This window comes from Helicoverpa zea, chromosome 14 (genome assembly GCF_022581195.2).
Source record: "Helicoverpa zea isolate HzStark_Cry1AcR chromosome 14, ilHelZeax1.1, whole genome shotgun sequence".
Classification (NCBI taxonomy): Eukaryota; Metazoa; Arthropoda; class Insecta; order Lepidoptera; family Noctuidae; genus Helicoverpa; species Helicoverpa zea.
The window spans coordinates 5,460,463-5,478,319 of NC_061465.1; the positions used below are offsets into that span (position 1 = coordinate 5,460,463).

At 35.7% G+C, this 17,857-nt stretch overlaps 1 protein-coding gene across 1 annotated transcript in view; it reads left to right on the forward strand.

Moving 5' to 3' along the window:
- LOC124636394 (protein c-Fos) overlaps positions 1–17,857 on the forward strand; it is a 47,735-nt gene that overhangs the window by 22,932 nt on the left and 6,946 nt on the right. Inside the window, exons 2-3 of the mRNA XM_047172479.1 lie at positions 15,082–15,577; positions 17,215–17,304. Coding sequence (XP_047028435.1) covers positions 15,308–15,577; positions 17,215–17,304 — 360 coding nt within the window. The 5' untranslated portion in view covers positions 15,082–15,307. The remainder of the gene's footprint in view (positions 1–15,081; positions 15,578–17,214; positions 17,305–17,857) is intronic.

Below are 17,857 nucleotides of genomic sequence, written 5' to 3' on the forward strand. Positions count from 1 at the left end.
TCACGCGAAATTGATCAGCGCTAAGTACACCTTATTTATTTCTCTGTTTATGCGTACAGTTAAGGTCACTCAATTAAATTCGCATTCCCCAATGATCGCTTAACAGCGCCGAAACAATTATGTGCCATAAAATTAACGAGATTAACAAACCCTGTGCAATATGTCCGTGAATTTATTAAAGTCAAGTTACATAATAGAGCGTTTGACCCACATCCTCCTCGTGTAACGTGCCCTATATAAATCTGTAGACGACGTCGTGGGCGTGCGTTAATGGATTTCCATTACAATAAGCAAATATTACGAATTCATGGATAATAATTTTGTCATAAAAAGGGACATTGACAAAGTGGCATAAAAAAAGAATGCCAACACCTACGCCTTTTGGGACCAAGATTATGTTGCATTTGCGTGGGTTTATTTGTAACGTAAATTATTGTATTGGATGATCATTTTTGTAAGCAACAATAAACATATATTCTTACTAAAATATAATAAAACAAAGGAACTGGGACTTTTGTAATTCTATCACGCCCATATTTGTATAAAAGAACAATTTCGAAATACCATCATTGTAATGAAACGCTTTTGCATGAACAAATGGAAATTATAATGTAAATCGTGTCACATTAAGGGTAACTTGAGTACCAACTAAACTGTTTATGTATTTCATACAAGGTATCTAACCGGGAACATAAAGAAACATTGTTGCTAAAGTTTTATGGACCAGTATTGAATTTCAAGCTAATAACTTACAATGCAATGATCTGGTCTCTCGTATAGTTTTATTGTGTAGGAATAATGCGTCTAAACGTAAAATGTTGTACTACCATGCAGGTTTTATATAGGAATACAAACTATGCTTTAATCATCTTCATGAATAAGTAGGTAGATAATATAAATTGAGTTTGTATGTGTCTGTATAAATTGACGACATTTTACATTCTGCTCCATGCCTCTTATCTTGTCTATATTCGGGGAAATCCTCGATCGTATTATAAAATCGAAACACGTTTTCAATTAACAATTATCAGTTATGTTTAATGTATCTCTTACTGTATGATGTATATTTATGTTAAGTAAAACAGTATCAATATTAAAATCTGACATAATGTTTACTTCGGGAAATACTTTTTCTTTCACTTAAATTAGAAACCCAACTACTTCTTAAGTATTTTTAATTAAATCAGTGAAGCACTGTTATTACTAATATCGCGTTTCAAGTACAAATTCCCTAAGGCTTTCTAACTTAGGTGTGAATAACCCATATAAAAGATTGAGTTGCTTTCAAGAGTCGACGGGAACTTAATACCGAGAGTGTGGTGGCCTATAAATCTTTGGGAACACATCATGGCGACGTAGACGGTCGTAAAGAGCCTTAATCGGGCTCTCGCAATTACTGTGTCTTCGCCGAGGCCATTTTGTACTGTAAATATCCTAGTTTGTTAATATAATATACGGCGACCTCGAAAACTCTGATGCTACTTTATAATCCAAACAGATTTGTCTGCTGTGAGTCAAATTTTCTGGATAATATTTACTTGGTACACACTTTTCAAGACATTAACAAAAGTTATGTACGAAAATAATAACTGGATATAAAAATTGAAAATTCGTAAATTTTCCACAGAAGAAAGTTAGTCATCTATTTGCAATAAGTAGGTACTGGTATGTCACAAAATCACATGACCATATACATAAAAATAATCTACAACTTCATTCAATGTTCATATCGCATTTTCCCCGGGGAGCATAACAATGCAAATGACATACCTACAAGCATGCTTAATATGGCTCCTGCAACTATTTATCTATAATCATTGCTATCATTGACCATTCCCATTCTTCAGATATTGCAATCAAATAGACTTTGAAGTCTAAAATAAATAGGCGCCTTGTATTTGTTTGGTTAAGCTTTGTAGGATAGTACAAGGTGAAACTGCGGTTTCATGCATACTTTACTATTATCCTGTATAAGAATAGGTAGACCTCTTTTATTTACAACGTTAAAATAAAAACACGCGCTAGATATCATTATGAACTCTATTTAAAACACTAGTTTCCTACTACTGATCACTGTTTTACCTATATTGAAAAATAAGGAAGCAATAATTTTATCACAAACACAATAAATACGTTTGTCGGAATGCAAAGAGCCATGAAATTGCAGAATTCAATAACCAAATAGATTAGTACGTGAGTATTTCTGACGAGGTTTCCTCAAGTTATCAAGCAGTGACATTGGAGCACGCACTGCCAGTGGGCGCATAGATTAGGACTCGCAGCTATATGGGTCACAGTTTAGTGCCGCTACGTGAATACCGGATTCACAGCAAAACGAGTTTCCAACCTATAATAAGAATATTTGAATAAAAAGAGGAAAATTATCTATATGCGCTCGCAATTAATTATTTACAAATAATTAACCATGAAGATACGAGAAAAACTAGTTTTCATTTCTGTTTACATATTTTATAAAATCAAACTTCAAGATTGTTCTTCAGACTGTCGGTAATATTCTTTTTTCTATAATCTGATGAAATAACGGAAGCTCGCTTCAGATTATCATGCGCATGCTTTACAAGCGAAGTGGGAAGCGATGTTCGAGTTCTGTTTGATCTAATGCAAAATATTTACATAATTATTTATGTCGGAGTATTACTTTTCCATAATACTGAGTTTGTTTGAGCCATTATTTGAGATGAGCGATATGACTCAAGGCACATTTGAAAGGATTATGCTTTATCTTCTCTCAGATGTATTGATCTTTCCTTATGATATAGGTCAGTTTAATAATTACTATACATAAATATCGAACATATACGTAATATCGAAACCGGGTGTTCCGCAAGAGAAAACATTGCAAGTTAAATAATCCATAAATCATGAGCTTAAAGCAATATTTACATTATACGAATCCTAAAATATCGGGCGACAGAATACCGAAACGAGGCGATCTGCGGGTCACGATTTTCTGTTTTATTTTTTCTTTTGTGACAACGAAACCGGTTGCACACCCACAAATTCTCGAGACATGAAGGTATATTCGCGAAAGTTTAAAGCTTCTCATATCTTTTCACTCATATCTTAGATCATGGCGATTAACATGGATTAGCTTTGCAAAAGCAATATTTGTGCATAAATTGTAAATCAACTGCGCATTATGACACTTATTTAGGAAATAAATACGAATTTATATGGTAATGTTGTGTGAAACTTTTGGAAAGTTGACGATGATTGAAAAGTTTGTTACAAAAACATCTTTTCGGTGCAAATTAATTTGTTAAAAATGCATTCACTAATTTATTATGCACCAACATTTACGAGCTCTTTATTAGGTAGATAATCATTTTCATATCTTTGAGCCGTTGATTCCATTTTATCAAAAAGTTAAGTTTCGCTTTTTACGTTTCCCTTCAATAAAAGACAGTCATTTTTGTAAATTGTCTTATTTAAAAGCTATTGTGGTCAGATGTGACCTACTCTAGAGTTTCTGCGGTTACAAACAAGTAATTTCAGAGCATTTCTTGAAATTATTCGTAGAAATATAATGTAGGTTATATCCTTTATGCTTAAACCTGAGTTATAAATAAATAAAGTCGGCAAAAAAGAGTTGAAACAAAATTTGCTGCTAGCAAGTACCAATGAGTTTGTAACGTTTCAAGACTTAGGTACCCTGAATGTGCAGGTACAAATTTTCATGCCAGTTTCAACAAAAAACAACAATACACCCATATTAAATGTCCTTAAGTAGGTATTTGTTTTTGGCGATCCCAACGGGACACGCCCAAAAATGTTTTTCGAAAAGAAACATCACTGCATCTGGGTCTCGTAAACATGGCATAATAATGACTCCCGCGCATCTCAGCGTCCTACATGGCGGAGCCTTACAAGTCCGTCCCGTTAGAGGACATTATGCGTTGCCTTCTACAATTCACATATTTAGAACTTGTTTACTTGTCTAGACTTGTGTTTTCACACTTAGCATTTGTGTAGTAAGCAAGTATGTAAGGTGAAGCGTAGAGATCTCGTAGCCAACGCGAAGATGTCGCGTAGACGAAGCGTAGCCGCTGCGTAGCGGGTGCTGCGTAGGCTTCGAACTTCAAAGTTTGAATTGTTACTTGCAAATAATCTTATGATGTAGAACCTAATACAGTAGGTAATTGATTCTCAGCGGGGTTTAAATTTTGTTTATACAGATATCACATTTCACTTAATTCTGTGTCATTTTGAGATATCGAGCAGAATTTTAATAAATAAGAGATATCATTAAGATAGCTCTATTAAAAAATGTTTTAAGCAGACACATAAAAGGAAGATTATTTCACTTTAAAAAACAGTCATAATAATAACTCGCATTCCGAGGAATTTAGACCTTATCAGCTGTTTCGTGTATAATTAAAATGAGTGTTGAGGTTTCGAAGAAGTTAAGTACTTACCTGATGTTGAATATTATTCCATAACTTGTACTAACAAAGTCATTATCGTCTGTCTGTTAGCAACAAACCCGAAAACTGCTGAACAGATTTTCATGAGATTTTAAATAGAGTGATTCATGGAGAAGGTGTATTTGGTACCTTTATAATTCGCAATATATTAAACAGGGCGTGGTCAGCAAAGTTATAAAACTGATTTAAATACCATGGCGTGGAACGGCCTTCACAAGATGATGATGATTAACTTTAGTTGTGTTCCTCTAACAATAACGTACGGTCATAGGTAAGTAGCTGTATCTACTGTAGGCTGTCCATACATTCAACAGGACAGTCCTGCATTGCAACAGTACCTACGATCCATGTTAATACTTCTCACGTGAATTTCTATACTTTTTATGCCTCGTGTGGCGGGTGTAATAAAAATTGCAACTTTTTGGCACACTACCAGGCTTATGATTAACGAAGGTTTTGCTCGCCTAAATATACGTAGTGTCGGTTCTGTGGCTGAATTATATGCTTCGATGAATTTGCATTTAGATTAGACGTTTGAGAAACCCATCCCTTGCTTTGCTTCTATTTGGAATTTATTGATATCCAAATGGTGTGTGTTTTGTGATCTTTATTTTGTTAAACCAATGTGTTTTTAATTAACTTTCATGTATTGGTGATTTTACAAACTGCTAGAGAAATAGAACACATAGATAAATAATACGATGGATTATAAAGGTGCAAGTGCAAAGGCTTTCTTTTCCACAATAAAACCTACAAGTATTTTTATCTCTTTGTCGCTATGTCCTGCAAAAGCATCAACATATATCCACCACTTCGACATAATTAGCCTATGCTTTGTCAGTGTCCAAGCATTATCATTTTATTGGTTTCCTGTCGTAAAATGTTCGAGGTCGCGTAACAAAGTGCACCTCATAGTGTTCAATGTTGCAGTTTTCCGCATACAAATCGTGCGAGGGTGTAGCTTTGCTAGACCTTCCGATACAAGGCATTGCTTTTCGATTCGATACATCGTTTACGCGATTTATAAATAGTTTCAATATGTACTGGCGTTTATTTAGCATTACAATTTATGCTGTTCCAATTTCAATTTTGGGTTTTTTTTTTCTTTATACAATTTATCTGGAAGAACTAAAACCATCTTCAACTAACATGATTGTCCCAGCTAACTTAGATTTAGGTGTCAATGAACGTTGTGATAATCTATATAATATTTTATTTCGACAATCATGAGAATTCTTCTTCAAGCTTTTCATTGTGTAACTTCGAAACTTTATTCAAGAGAGGCCTATATACTGCAAGAGGTTAAATTGATTGATTGACGTCATTTACATAAACAAAAATCCACCAAACGTTGATTTAATGTGAATATAAATAATTTATATTATGTCAAATTAGATACATCAATCGTGAGTGAATACACGCGTATAAAATGTTAATATTAATGTGGTACAGCAAGGTATACAATATACATCGGTATATATAAAAAATAAATAAGTCGGTGAAGGTTATTTTGTGTGTTATATCTATGTATCTGCACGAAGATGGATGACTTCTTGAATATATATGAGGAAAATATTAATGTGTGAATTTAACGTCGCTGTTTACTGCTTTATTTTATTAATTTAGGTGTAAAGTTTTATGTTAGGATTGCTCGATTGTACGGACATATTCATCTACATGAATTAAAGTAATTTTTTTTTAAGTTGTTTTTTGATCTGGGTTGGGTAATAGTTAACTTGATAAGTTTACTCAAGAAATCTTGGAGATAAAATTAAATATAAATAGAGATTAATGAAACCCGAGCCCAAGTACTATTTAGTTCTCTATCTATGAACATAAAATTTAATATATGCCATTCATGTATCAGGTAGATGTAATAATATTATTTACAATTATATAAATAAAATCCTGTTTTTGCCGGAATGTTTCATAAATGATAATAAATACCCGCATTTACCTGTATAAACCATAAAATTACAGTAGGTATGCAATATTATATTGTAATGTGCATGTTAAGTAGAATTTATATACGTTTTATGCTTGTTTCTAATAAGTATAAATAAAATTAGCCTATTTATTTACCGACTGATTTGCATAGGCTTTTCAATGCATCTTCTTTCTAAACATGGCTTGGCATATTATATAACAAAGCCATATAAACAATAACTCAAAAGCTACTAAATTAACTCAAACGGAATAGACAGTCAACTTAGGTATTTTGTGCTAATCTACATAGTATGCGCTCGTGACAAATGACACGAGATTAGAATAAAAAACCTTTCAATCGGGTTTACAAAAAATGTAATTCAACATAGAATTTCAAGAACTTACGATACATCGATTTTTAACATGTGGGCGTCAAAATGTACCTACAGATGTTTGAATTGCAAATTTTCGTCTCCTGATCGCCAGACACGAAAACTGTATGAACAATACGTTGCCAAACTTCCTTTGTTCCTTATACGTGGACACACATGAGTAAGTAAGATGGCGCCGATGATGTAGTAGACGATAGCGCATAGACAGAACCGACTGTCCTTTCTATTCCTTATAGCCTTTTCCTCACAGAGGCTCGACAATAACATAAATTATTAATTTTCATAAATCTACATAGTTTGTACAACAGACAGCTGTTTGTAATCAATATTTATATTTCGAAGTAATGCGTGACTTTCAAATCAAGCATGAAGGATTTTATTAGCAATGTATGTCTACTTAGGCACGTTAAAATATTGCTGTAAAAACAGTTTTTATTTAGGCAAGTGCTTAGTCCGTGTTTGCTGACGTTGCATTGAAATATTGATAGTTAATTGACATGATGATAAAATTACAAATGATACGAATAGGCAGCCATTAAATGTTCGATCATTCACAATCAGTCACGTAGATGTATGCTAACTTATTTATTAAAAGCTCGGATGATGGGTGTGTGATAATTTTATTCAAGGCTCTTGCGTGTACGGTAATAGATGGTTAAACATAAACAAGAAGTTATGTTTTGACTAAATTGACGCTATTTTTTCTGTTATGGTCGTAGAACGAATGTAAATTTTCCACGTTTATCTTTAAATTAGTAATATGTCAATAAGAATTTAATATTCATCGTAATTTAATTAAGTATTGCTGTTATGATGACACAAAAATTTATGAATACGCATAAGCTCTTCGTACTGCTTATTTCTAAATACTAAATCATTCTACAAAATAAGTATAACCAAAACGGTGGACCATAATGTGTTAAACCGGCCAAGCAAGAAGTCATAAAAAACAAATAAGGAACATTTCTTTTCTCAGCAAAAAATAAAGATGATTGAAAACACATACACACGTATCTGCGTTCTACAAAGTATATCGTGGCTAGTTAAAAAAGGCGCGTCGATACAATTATAATCTATGGCATGGGATTAGGCTGAGCGTGTGTGCGTCGGATGAAACACACCCACTAGCCGACGCGCCGAAATTACGACCGATAGTTTTTGCCCGCCGACGAGTGTCAAGGCCGAAGTTCTGTTGCTACACGATGCCGACGAACACTTTGGACTGACTTTGCATTTGACTTTGTGTGAAAAAAGAAATACATAATTTGAATTTTCAGTCTGAGGGGTTTCGCACTTTGAGGTTGATGTTTTTTTTTGTGTTTTTAGTCGCCTTTTGGTATTATTTAGGCATGAGTAGGAGGTAGCTAATGATTTGCAATTGGAAGCGGAAAATGTTTTCCTTTTTCTTGCAGAAATCAGATAGGATTATTCGATATTTTGTATGAATAATAACAAAACGCCTAATTAAAGTGCAGTAGCACTTTTGATATTAGTTACTTAGGTACTAACAAACATTAACTCGTGTCACAGATTCTTGTGTATTATAAATTAATTCTTGTTGTGTTGTTAATTGATTCACTAGTGCGCGTTAAGTCGGTGATAACTTACTCCGTTAATCGCTTCATATCTAAGGGCTATTTACAATTTTATTAGAGAACTCAGTTGAACGGATATTACAAGACAATACGAATATAATAGTCTGCATTTAATTTCCATGTCGTGAATAACTTTACAATCAAATGGCTTTTATTAACTCGTGGAATTAATTTTCTGTCTAACGAATTTTAATAATTAGACGATAATTATTATAAGTGGCTTTGACCTTAATCAAGTCAAATTGTTCGGCCGGACATTACGTACAATTGGCAATTAAACCTTTAAAGGAATCGAAACCAAAATCAATTTATATTCAGTTTAGTATTACCATAACTAATCTTTAATTGCCGATATACTTTCTTGTTTTTTTGAACGTAGGCACAGTTATCTTCTTAAGGTTATATTTATGAGTTCTTAATTGGGCAAATATTTTTTATTTATTGATAGGTAGGTAAATGTTTATTTATTTTTTATTACATTGATATACAACGCTAAAGTATTGAGGCTAATGTAACCAATAACATTTAATTTAATTAGTTGTGTGCGTGCTTGTCTTACTTAAGTTGAATTACTAAATATTTATACGAAAATATGTTGTTGCTGTGTGTAAAAGAAACCTGCCAGGCTAAAGATTAATATATCTTGTGTTAATAAACCATTGTTACTTTTTCTCCCTGTTTTAGCTCAAGTAATTAATTCCGGCAGCTAAAGATATGAAACATTAGTGCCGTAGGTAATTAAAGAGAGTATACCTGCCTCATTAAATGCCTTCAAATGGCAGAAAATGTTACCATTAAAGGATAAAATATAAATAAGTACTTATTACTTAATAGAACAGCTTTCAACTAGGTCCAAGAGCACAGCCACTTAGCCGATAACGTTATGATAAATGAATGAACATTACTTAATAAATAACAGCACATTATACAATACTGACAAGAAATATGACGCGGGTCCAGGCAGCCCATATGCTACCTATCTGAGGCATAAAGTAAATCAAAATTGATCGACTCATTCATTCTCGACAGTTGATAATATGCTCATTAAATTACGAAATAATGTGAGGTTCACTTCACAAGCAGTCGTGGTGGCCTAGTGGGTAAAAGACCAATCTCTCAAGTATGAGGGCGCGGGTTCGATCCCAGGTCAGGCAAGTACCAATGCAACTTTTCTAAGTCTGTATGTACTTTCTAAGTATATCTTAGACACCATTGGCTGTGTTTCGGATGGCACGTTAAACTGTAGGTCCCGGCTGTCATTGAACATCCTTGGCAGTCGTTACGGGTAGTCAGAAGCCAGTAAGTCTGACACCAGTCTAACCAAGGGGTATCGGGTTGCCCGGGTAACTGGGTTGAGGAGGTCAGATAGGCAGTCGCTTCTTGTAAAGCACTGGTACTCAGCTGAATCCGGTTAGACTGGAAGCCGACCCCAACATGATTGGGAAAAAGGCTCGGAGGATGATGATGGATGTGAGGTTCACTTATAACTAGAGGCAGATAGCTTTTGAAACAAAAGATGACGTTACTGCATTGATAAACAAGTTTAACTAAGGCCCTACCATGATCATAGATTGAAAGCAATAACAATTCCGTTGCCCTCTCCTAAACAATGACAATAGAAACAGTTGATGGCACCGTCTTGGCGACAACAAACATTTATGGGAACATGGCTCTTAATTTATTTAAGAGGTGCTCAGTTAAACACTTCACATAAAACTAAGGTTTGTCAAATCTCTATTGTGCAAGCGGCATTAAGTTTCTGAAAAACCTTTAAACACGACATTAACATTTATTAAGATAGTTACGCCTGACCAATTTAGATAAACATCCGTAATTTAGTAGGTTAATTTTGATCAAACCATGAGATATCATTGAATTCTACAAATGTCCTTAGCCTACATAACGAGTCCCATCAAATAGAAAAACGTTGTTCCTACAATGAATTAAAATCATTAACATAATCATTGATATTCCAAGTCTATCCGCCATTGGATTCGATCGTCTATTCAATACAGTGTAGGTCTATTGTGTCTCTGTGGTAGATACATTCTACAACCCGAACTATTTGGCTGAGAGCTTAGAGGATAAAGAGTCTCGTTTATATTTAGATGGTAAGTCCCATTGGAGGTACCTAATTCATACTTGAGAGGTTTTTTAGGTGAAACAGAAATTAGGTAGGAAGTTAGCTGCCTATGTAGGATTCAAATGCTTACATAGGCGTGGGAAAAGCCGCAAGCGTTATTTTCTTAATGATTCTAGAGATTATTATAATCCATAATTTCAGCACAAGGTTCGCAGGTCACCCTAGAAATGTAATTACCATTAGATTATCACAGCTGGCACAGGTTTATATGCGTTATCAACATATTGACATAGGCTCGGGCGAGCTGTTTGACAGTATAATTGATGAACGTGCTCACTCGCCTTCGAGCCGACATTGTCCAACTAATCGTAGCTGGAACAAAGGCGCCACTTGTCTCGGATTAGGGTTCAGCCTTATATGTTACTGAATTAATGTGTGAATTTTTGTCTTGGCATGAATCTTTAATCTTAATTTTTTTTTAATTACAAGAGCTAAAAAAATTATTTGAAATGAATTTGAGATTATGCCCTGAATTTTCAAAAATGAAAACTTATGTACCTTCTTACTCGAATAGAAATCGATATAAATACGTATAGTTACCTAAACGAGGGAGTTCAACTTAAAGACAGCAAAGATAAAATTAAATAAGTACACAATACACAATACAATTCATTCACTATGTAAAGAGAATCATATAAAAGTAGAGAACCAGAACGATTTCTGCACATTACGGGATAATTCATCCAATTAAAGTGTGCTTTGAACTCAATAAGTGTGAATAATTAGCGCGAAGCCACTATCACGTGTTCTAGTTGCACGTGACTACTGCGGTTAATGCAAAAATGTGGACGATCTAGCTGCAACTACGCTCCAATGGTGTTATATTCATACCATATGTAGAAATAAATATAGCATTTGCCTTTTGAATTTGACCTACATACAAGCATATCGTACCTATATCGGAGTGATATTATTTTCCCATAACCTTACCAAAATTTCAATGTCATGCTATCGCTAGAAATACGGAACCACCATTAAAATTTTCATACCAACCCGACGTATCTACTAATTTTAGTATGTGTACGTTAAAATTTGTTGTTTCCGCCTCACAGTTAAATGTAACTTGCATTGTTTTGTTACCTACCGCGATGGTAAAAAATAGCGTCCTCTACACTTGAATAACAATGAACTCAAAACATTGCAGACGGATTTATTTTATTACTTTATTGTACGTAGTATCATCAGTTACGCTTGTCAAAATTGTTGTACCTACCTATGTTAATCAAGTATTTCCTATACAAAGTACTCGTGTATTTTTTGTTCGATAATGATCAAGCCACAATAGCAACATCATATTCTCGCAATGTTTTTTCTGCATTTTTTTCGTAAGATGGAAATATGAAAGTCTACTTACAAATATGTATAGAGTATTGATAAAGAATCTTTTAGTAGGCTTATTCCTCTGTAAGGCAATCTTTTAAATATTAGTCACATAGAGATATAATTTATTAGTAAAACTAAAGACGACTAAACAAACACGTACAAAGAAATGATAAATAAATTAACGGTTATGACGCGTACAATAAATATGCCTTATTTACAACTTATTACAACAAGCACAAAGTGTACTTTACAGAAAGATAAAGTTCATATCAGTTGTATGCTGTGTCACACAGGTGTTTAGGTTAGTGGTCACTGAATAATATATGGGTGCATAATATCTCCACATCAACGTAAGTCCCACTTATTGATTAGTAGGTCATACAACTTGTCTTGTTCTTAGTAACTAAAGAATGGTCCTTGTTGCTAACGCCCTATATTTATCTTTTTCTTACTCTACTCTTTGTTATCAGTCCACTTATATAAAAAAATATCCGGTGATGCTCCACCCCTGTATAAACTGATCATCTAGCTGGTAAATCAATTTGACAGTCGTAGGTACTTCCCTTGGCCAATATTAGTCTACCTTGCTCCAATTTTGCTGTAATTTTATTTATATTACTTAAGTAGTGACCAACGTTCTGCCACTACAAAGTAGGAACGTAATTGAAAACATCGTAAAAGTCCTCGGAGAAGGACTGGTTAGACAGTGAGTTAGATTCATGTTGGTCGCTATATTGTCCGGCTGATACTTGGACATCCGATCCCAAAATAGGACAATGAGGATAGAACAGCTTGCTCTAAAAATAGCTAATAGGATAAAACAAAGTGACATTGTTCTATATGTAAAATAACAGTTTTTTTAATGAACACCTCTATTTGTTTAGATACTCATTAATTATGAGATGCCTATTTGTTTCAATTAAGCTGGCGTTTTTTCCAATAACACTATTCATATGGAAGAGTTACTAGAGGTACAAAACCAGTTCTAATTAAAAATATGCTCGGAGAAATGCAATTAAGTTGACAGACATTAACGTAGTACGCAGCGGGTGCGGCCGAAACTAGGTTACCCATTTCTCGTTAAGTCAGTAGCACCCGGGACAAAGAGTCGTAACGACCCCGCCTTTATTGCTCTCCAACGATGTTTTAAACATATAGAACTCGACCCCTTTGCTTGCAAACTCATGGCAATATGATCCCCTCTCTTCTTTATCCGTATTTATGTCACTAGCGTAAGAAAGAGCGAGAATTTAAGTGCCCTCATACTTATAAAACTTTCGAGACGACAACGCGTTAAATGGCGCTGAATTTGCGCAGTTATTTTTCTTTATGCGTAAAAAAATATAAGAAAACGATAAAAAAGTGATCGTAAAAATGTGTTTCGGTGTATAACATTATATGCGTTTTCAAAAAACAAAGGGTGTGTATGTAATGACAAAAGAATTTGAATACACGGCACGGCGGCTGATAAAACCACAAAAGGTTCCTCGCGACACTATATAACACGCAACAAGCTAATCCGAAGCCTACGCAGCTCGGAGCGGATACATTTATATTATATTTCTTTCCCCTTTTCGGGTACGGACGTCCTACTACCTACCTAATGTAATTTGCATATTCGCTTTGAAGCAGATATTGAAACCCACGCATAGGCACCTAGCTCGGCGACATTATGCAGCTGAGTACCAGTGACCCTTTGTTGGAAGTGTGTTTTACATAGCAATTGCAATTTCGCTCGTAAAGTTTTCCTTTAACTTTTCCGCGTTGTCGCTTTCTCCATTAGATTTGTATGTTTATTGTGTGAGCGTAAAATCTTTGGCAAGTAGCGTGCTCGTGTTTGCACAGATGTGTTCGTTTACTCATTAAACACAGTCATTGCTACTGATACATCCAAGATATTACGTAAAACATTCGATTTCGTCCCATTTTTTGCCTCGAGTACTCAAGTTTGTGTTTGTTTTGTACAGCACTCATTATGGACAAGTGTTTTGTTGGATTGTTAACTGAGGAGTTTTGATGTTTTCCATCGACTGTTGCACAATATGTTAAGAAATAAGCAAATATTATGTTTTGAAATAAATTTTAATATTGATTTATAACTTTGACAGCTAAATTCAAATAGAACAAGATAAATACAGTTCACCTGTAGACCGGCAACCGCGAATAGTCTCTACACTTGTAGAGCTCAGACATCCGAATGATTCATCTGAAACAATATAAATTGAATTGGTACAATTATACAAATGGAAACATATTTCAACCCGAAAACAATACACGGTTGCGGTTACATGTTATTTTCCGAGAATGCCCGACGACCTTGGGGATGTCTGTCCATATCTGGCACCTCAATATTTCTGGCGTCGCGGCACATTTTCCTCTACTCCGCGAGTGGAATAAGCAAAACCGCCACAACTAGGTTACACAGACTCCGTGCTTTATTGTGTTTACGTGCCACAGATATGAGATATACAGATATACGGCCCAGGTCAAGGCGCCAGACAGCTTTCGAGTCGACTAGCTTTATATGGAATATCGTATTTAGCTTCTGTTTTGATCGTAGCAATGGTCGTGTCACGATGCGTGTCCTAATTATGCGCTACACCCTAGTCTCCACATAATGTAGGACTTACATGATACCAGCTCGTTAATTGCTTAATCCATGCATGTCCTAGCATTAGGTGGCCGGCGACTAATCCCCGCAGACGCCGGTACCGGCTACTCCACAGTTTGTTGAGCTACGAAACGAACAATAGGCGACACGCGGAAGAGCATTAAAATACGTCGTAAAAAGTGCGCGTAGTTTTAAATTTTATGGCTAGCGTTCAATTGGGGCCTGTAAAAACGCGTTTTATTGGAGTCGCATCCTGGCTGCGAGGTCGCGATGTTCAGATAGGTCTAATTAAAAACCCGCCGCGTGCACTCTTGCGAAAGCGGTGCCTCTCCGAATTACCTACCTCTTGCGAAACTCTTGCCCTTCAGACTACTGGCCAGATTTTTAGAACAGGATTTACAGGCTCTAGGCGTCTCGTTTAAGTGTTACACAACGCTATGTTACTGGAGATATATGCCTAATAATTACACCTTTACTCAGAAACGATTTGTATGTGTAATTTAATTTATTTAATGACCCCCTTTTATTGAAATGATAATGTTTACCAACGGGTCATGGTTCAAGATCCGGTTTAGTCGAAGTTATCTTAAAGTAATTTAAAATAATACTACATCATGAATTAATAGTTCCTCTTTTTTGTTCACAGATTGCACGAACAGTGAAACGAACGTTACCCGTGAAGACTTCTTGTTAAGAAGACTTAAGTGCCATTCATAACAAGTTTACCACTCGCAGTGATATTTAGTTATATGTTAGTGATAGTGTGTAACCGTGATATAGTCATACTTAATTTAGGTGCTAACCGCTATCGGTAGTTTTTAGTGCAGAAACGTTACCAAAAAGTTACGAAACTGGCTCCTTACAAGGATATAATGAATTCGACGAGCATGAGCTCTGCGGTGCCTACGATCAAGTGCGAGGACACGTCGCCGTCGCCGGCGGCGGCCGTGGCCACGGACGGCGACACCGCGAGCACATACAACCTGAGCGTCAACGTGAACCTCAGCGCCGCCATGATCAACATGCTGACGGCCGAGACCGCGGGCCCGACCACCCTGCGGACCCCCGAGATCGTCAACGACGTCATCACCATGACCAACCCTCTAGACCAGTACAACTACGACAAGAATTCCAGTTTCAAGGTGAGCAACAAATTCAGTTTTTTCTTTTGTTCGCACATGTTGTGGTAGCTCATTTTTTAGTAGCGCACGTGCATGATTAATTACATTAATCCAATGAAAAATGAAATGTTGTATCTGAAGTTAATTAGATTATGTGCGTGCATGAAATCGTGTTGATGAAGTATCTAATAAGTGACGTCCAGTCGCTGCCTATTGTTCTACTTCGTCTAACCGCTCCAGGATCTAAGGCCTGCTTGCTTAAATGAGTGAATACATAACGTGCAAAATACTGTACTTGAAGCTCTCATTGTTATTCGTGCTTTCACGGAGCGCCTGGACGCTCACAATGCACGTAGGATCCTTCCAGTACTTAGGTCACATCCATGCATGCTCGTTAGAATGTAAAATAAGTGTTACAAGTATTTTGAACGGTTGCCAAGTGTTAGGTGGCACGTAACTATAGCCACGTGACCGGCCATCACTCCCCCATTATAAACATTGGATAACACTGGCAGCATGCAGTGAGGTCATGCACCTTATGCAGACTCCTTATTTACTGTGTTTAGCAGCAGACTCGATGGCGCCGTGGTAACACTTCATATCGGGTTATCTATATTTAGTTATCGTGTTGTTTGGTATAGCTAGGCACTATTTGCAGTGTTGATTATCTCGACTCGTGCGCTGCCGTTTCATGAATGAGTTTCATTACACTGAATTATGTGAATGGCGGACAATTTAGAGCGTAAAAACAATGTGACGGCCGGACAATTATTTGATGCTAACCGCTTGATATAACAATTTGGTAGCATGTGTCATTCAGTTCACATAGAATACGTGTGCACGTACGCACACATACAAGCAACTGAAAATAAGAATTTTAAAATAGTAATTATTCTAGAAGTTTGTTGTTTCTTATACAGATTGACCCAAAAGTGAATAAAGATGCTCAATATTCAGTTTAGTATGATAAATGGTGGCTAGTTCGAAATAAACCAAACACTGTTGTGTAAGCACAGTTTTGACTACTAATAACTTTGTTTAAATAGTTCCTATGTACCTTCTCAGTGTTGTCGACAAGCACACAATTTATTTTTTACTTCATACGTAATCTATTGGTACAAAGAATAATAACAGGAAAATTAGATTTAAACTTTGCCTTTCTACAGAGAATATAAAAGTAGATAGAATATAAATAAAACGCTAACTGCTAACTAACATACAACCTATGGAAAGACCAGAGGCAGTTCTCAACACTGAGGTACCTACCCGGTCTTCTTCAAGGAATAATCCTAGGTCATACTAGCCTTACTGAGGGTCTATTCAGATATAAAGTAAGTAGGGTAGGGTCATATGTAATGGACTTAATTTGCCAGAGAAGCATGTTAATGGCCATATATTTAAACTACATGATGATACTTACGAGTACTTACAAAAATGTATAAATAGGTAGGTTTGTAGGTATGTAGTTCTAAATAAAAAAAGATAAACAAGGAACTTTCGTGACGGCCAACGTAGGTACTAATGGCTTTTGCGTGCAAACTGTCCCATTTAGTGTAGCGTCGACCTCTGACAAAAGGCATCGAGGTGGAAAATGTAACATTAGCGGTGTTCGGTCACCGTGCAATCGTATGAGGTCTCACTTCCCCGTGTCGTTTCAGAATGCCAGCAATAATGACTCCAACTCTTCAATGTCCAACGGCTCGTCGGCCACCTCACCAGCTTCGAGCACCACACCGAGTATACAGAAGGTAAATATCATTTTTACTTAATTAATGCAAATGTTTTAAGAGATTTAAAGAGTCAATGACCAGAAATTTGAAAAAAATCTTAAAATGGTCAATTTAAGTTCGTAAAATTTAAATATTTTTACAAAATTAATTCTAGATACATTTTTATTGAGCAAATGAATACATAAAAATCTGTGCCCATTACAATTATTTATAATAAGTCAATCTTATAAAATAACATTTTTATGCATAGCACTAATTGCATATTCGTGTTTATCTCGAAAGCTCTCACGAAGTCGTTAAGTGTTAATTTATGAATAAGCGTTATTTTTTATCCTTGCACTTTTGATGTATTAAAAAGCAAACAAAAACAGTTTCACGGCCATTATCATTTTATTTTGGGCCCGCACTTATAGCGTACACATGCCTTAGCAGCCTCTTGTGGAATTCTAAGTTGCAAATCACTTTGTCTTGCTCACTCCTTACCAAGACATAACGACTTGTTAGGGCATTCTCGGTAGGTAAGGCACCTAATGCCTACCCAGAAACGGGTCTGGATGCCATTTAACAGCTA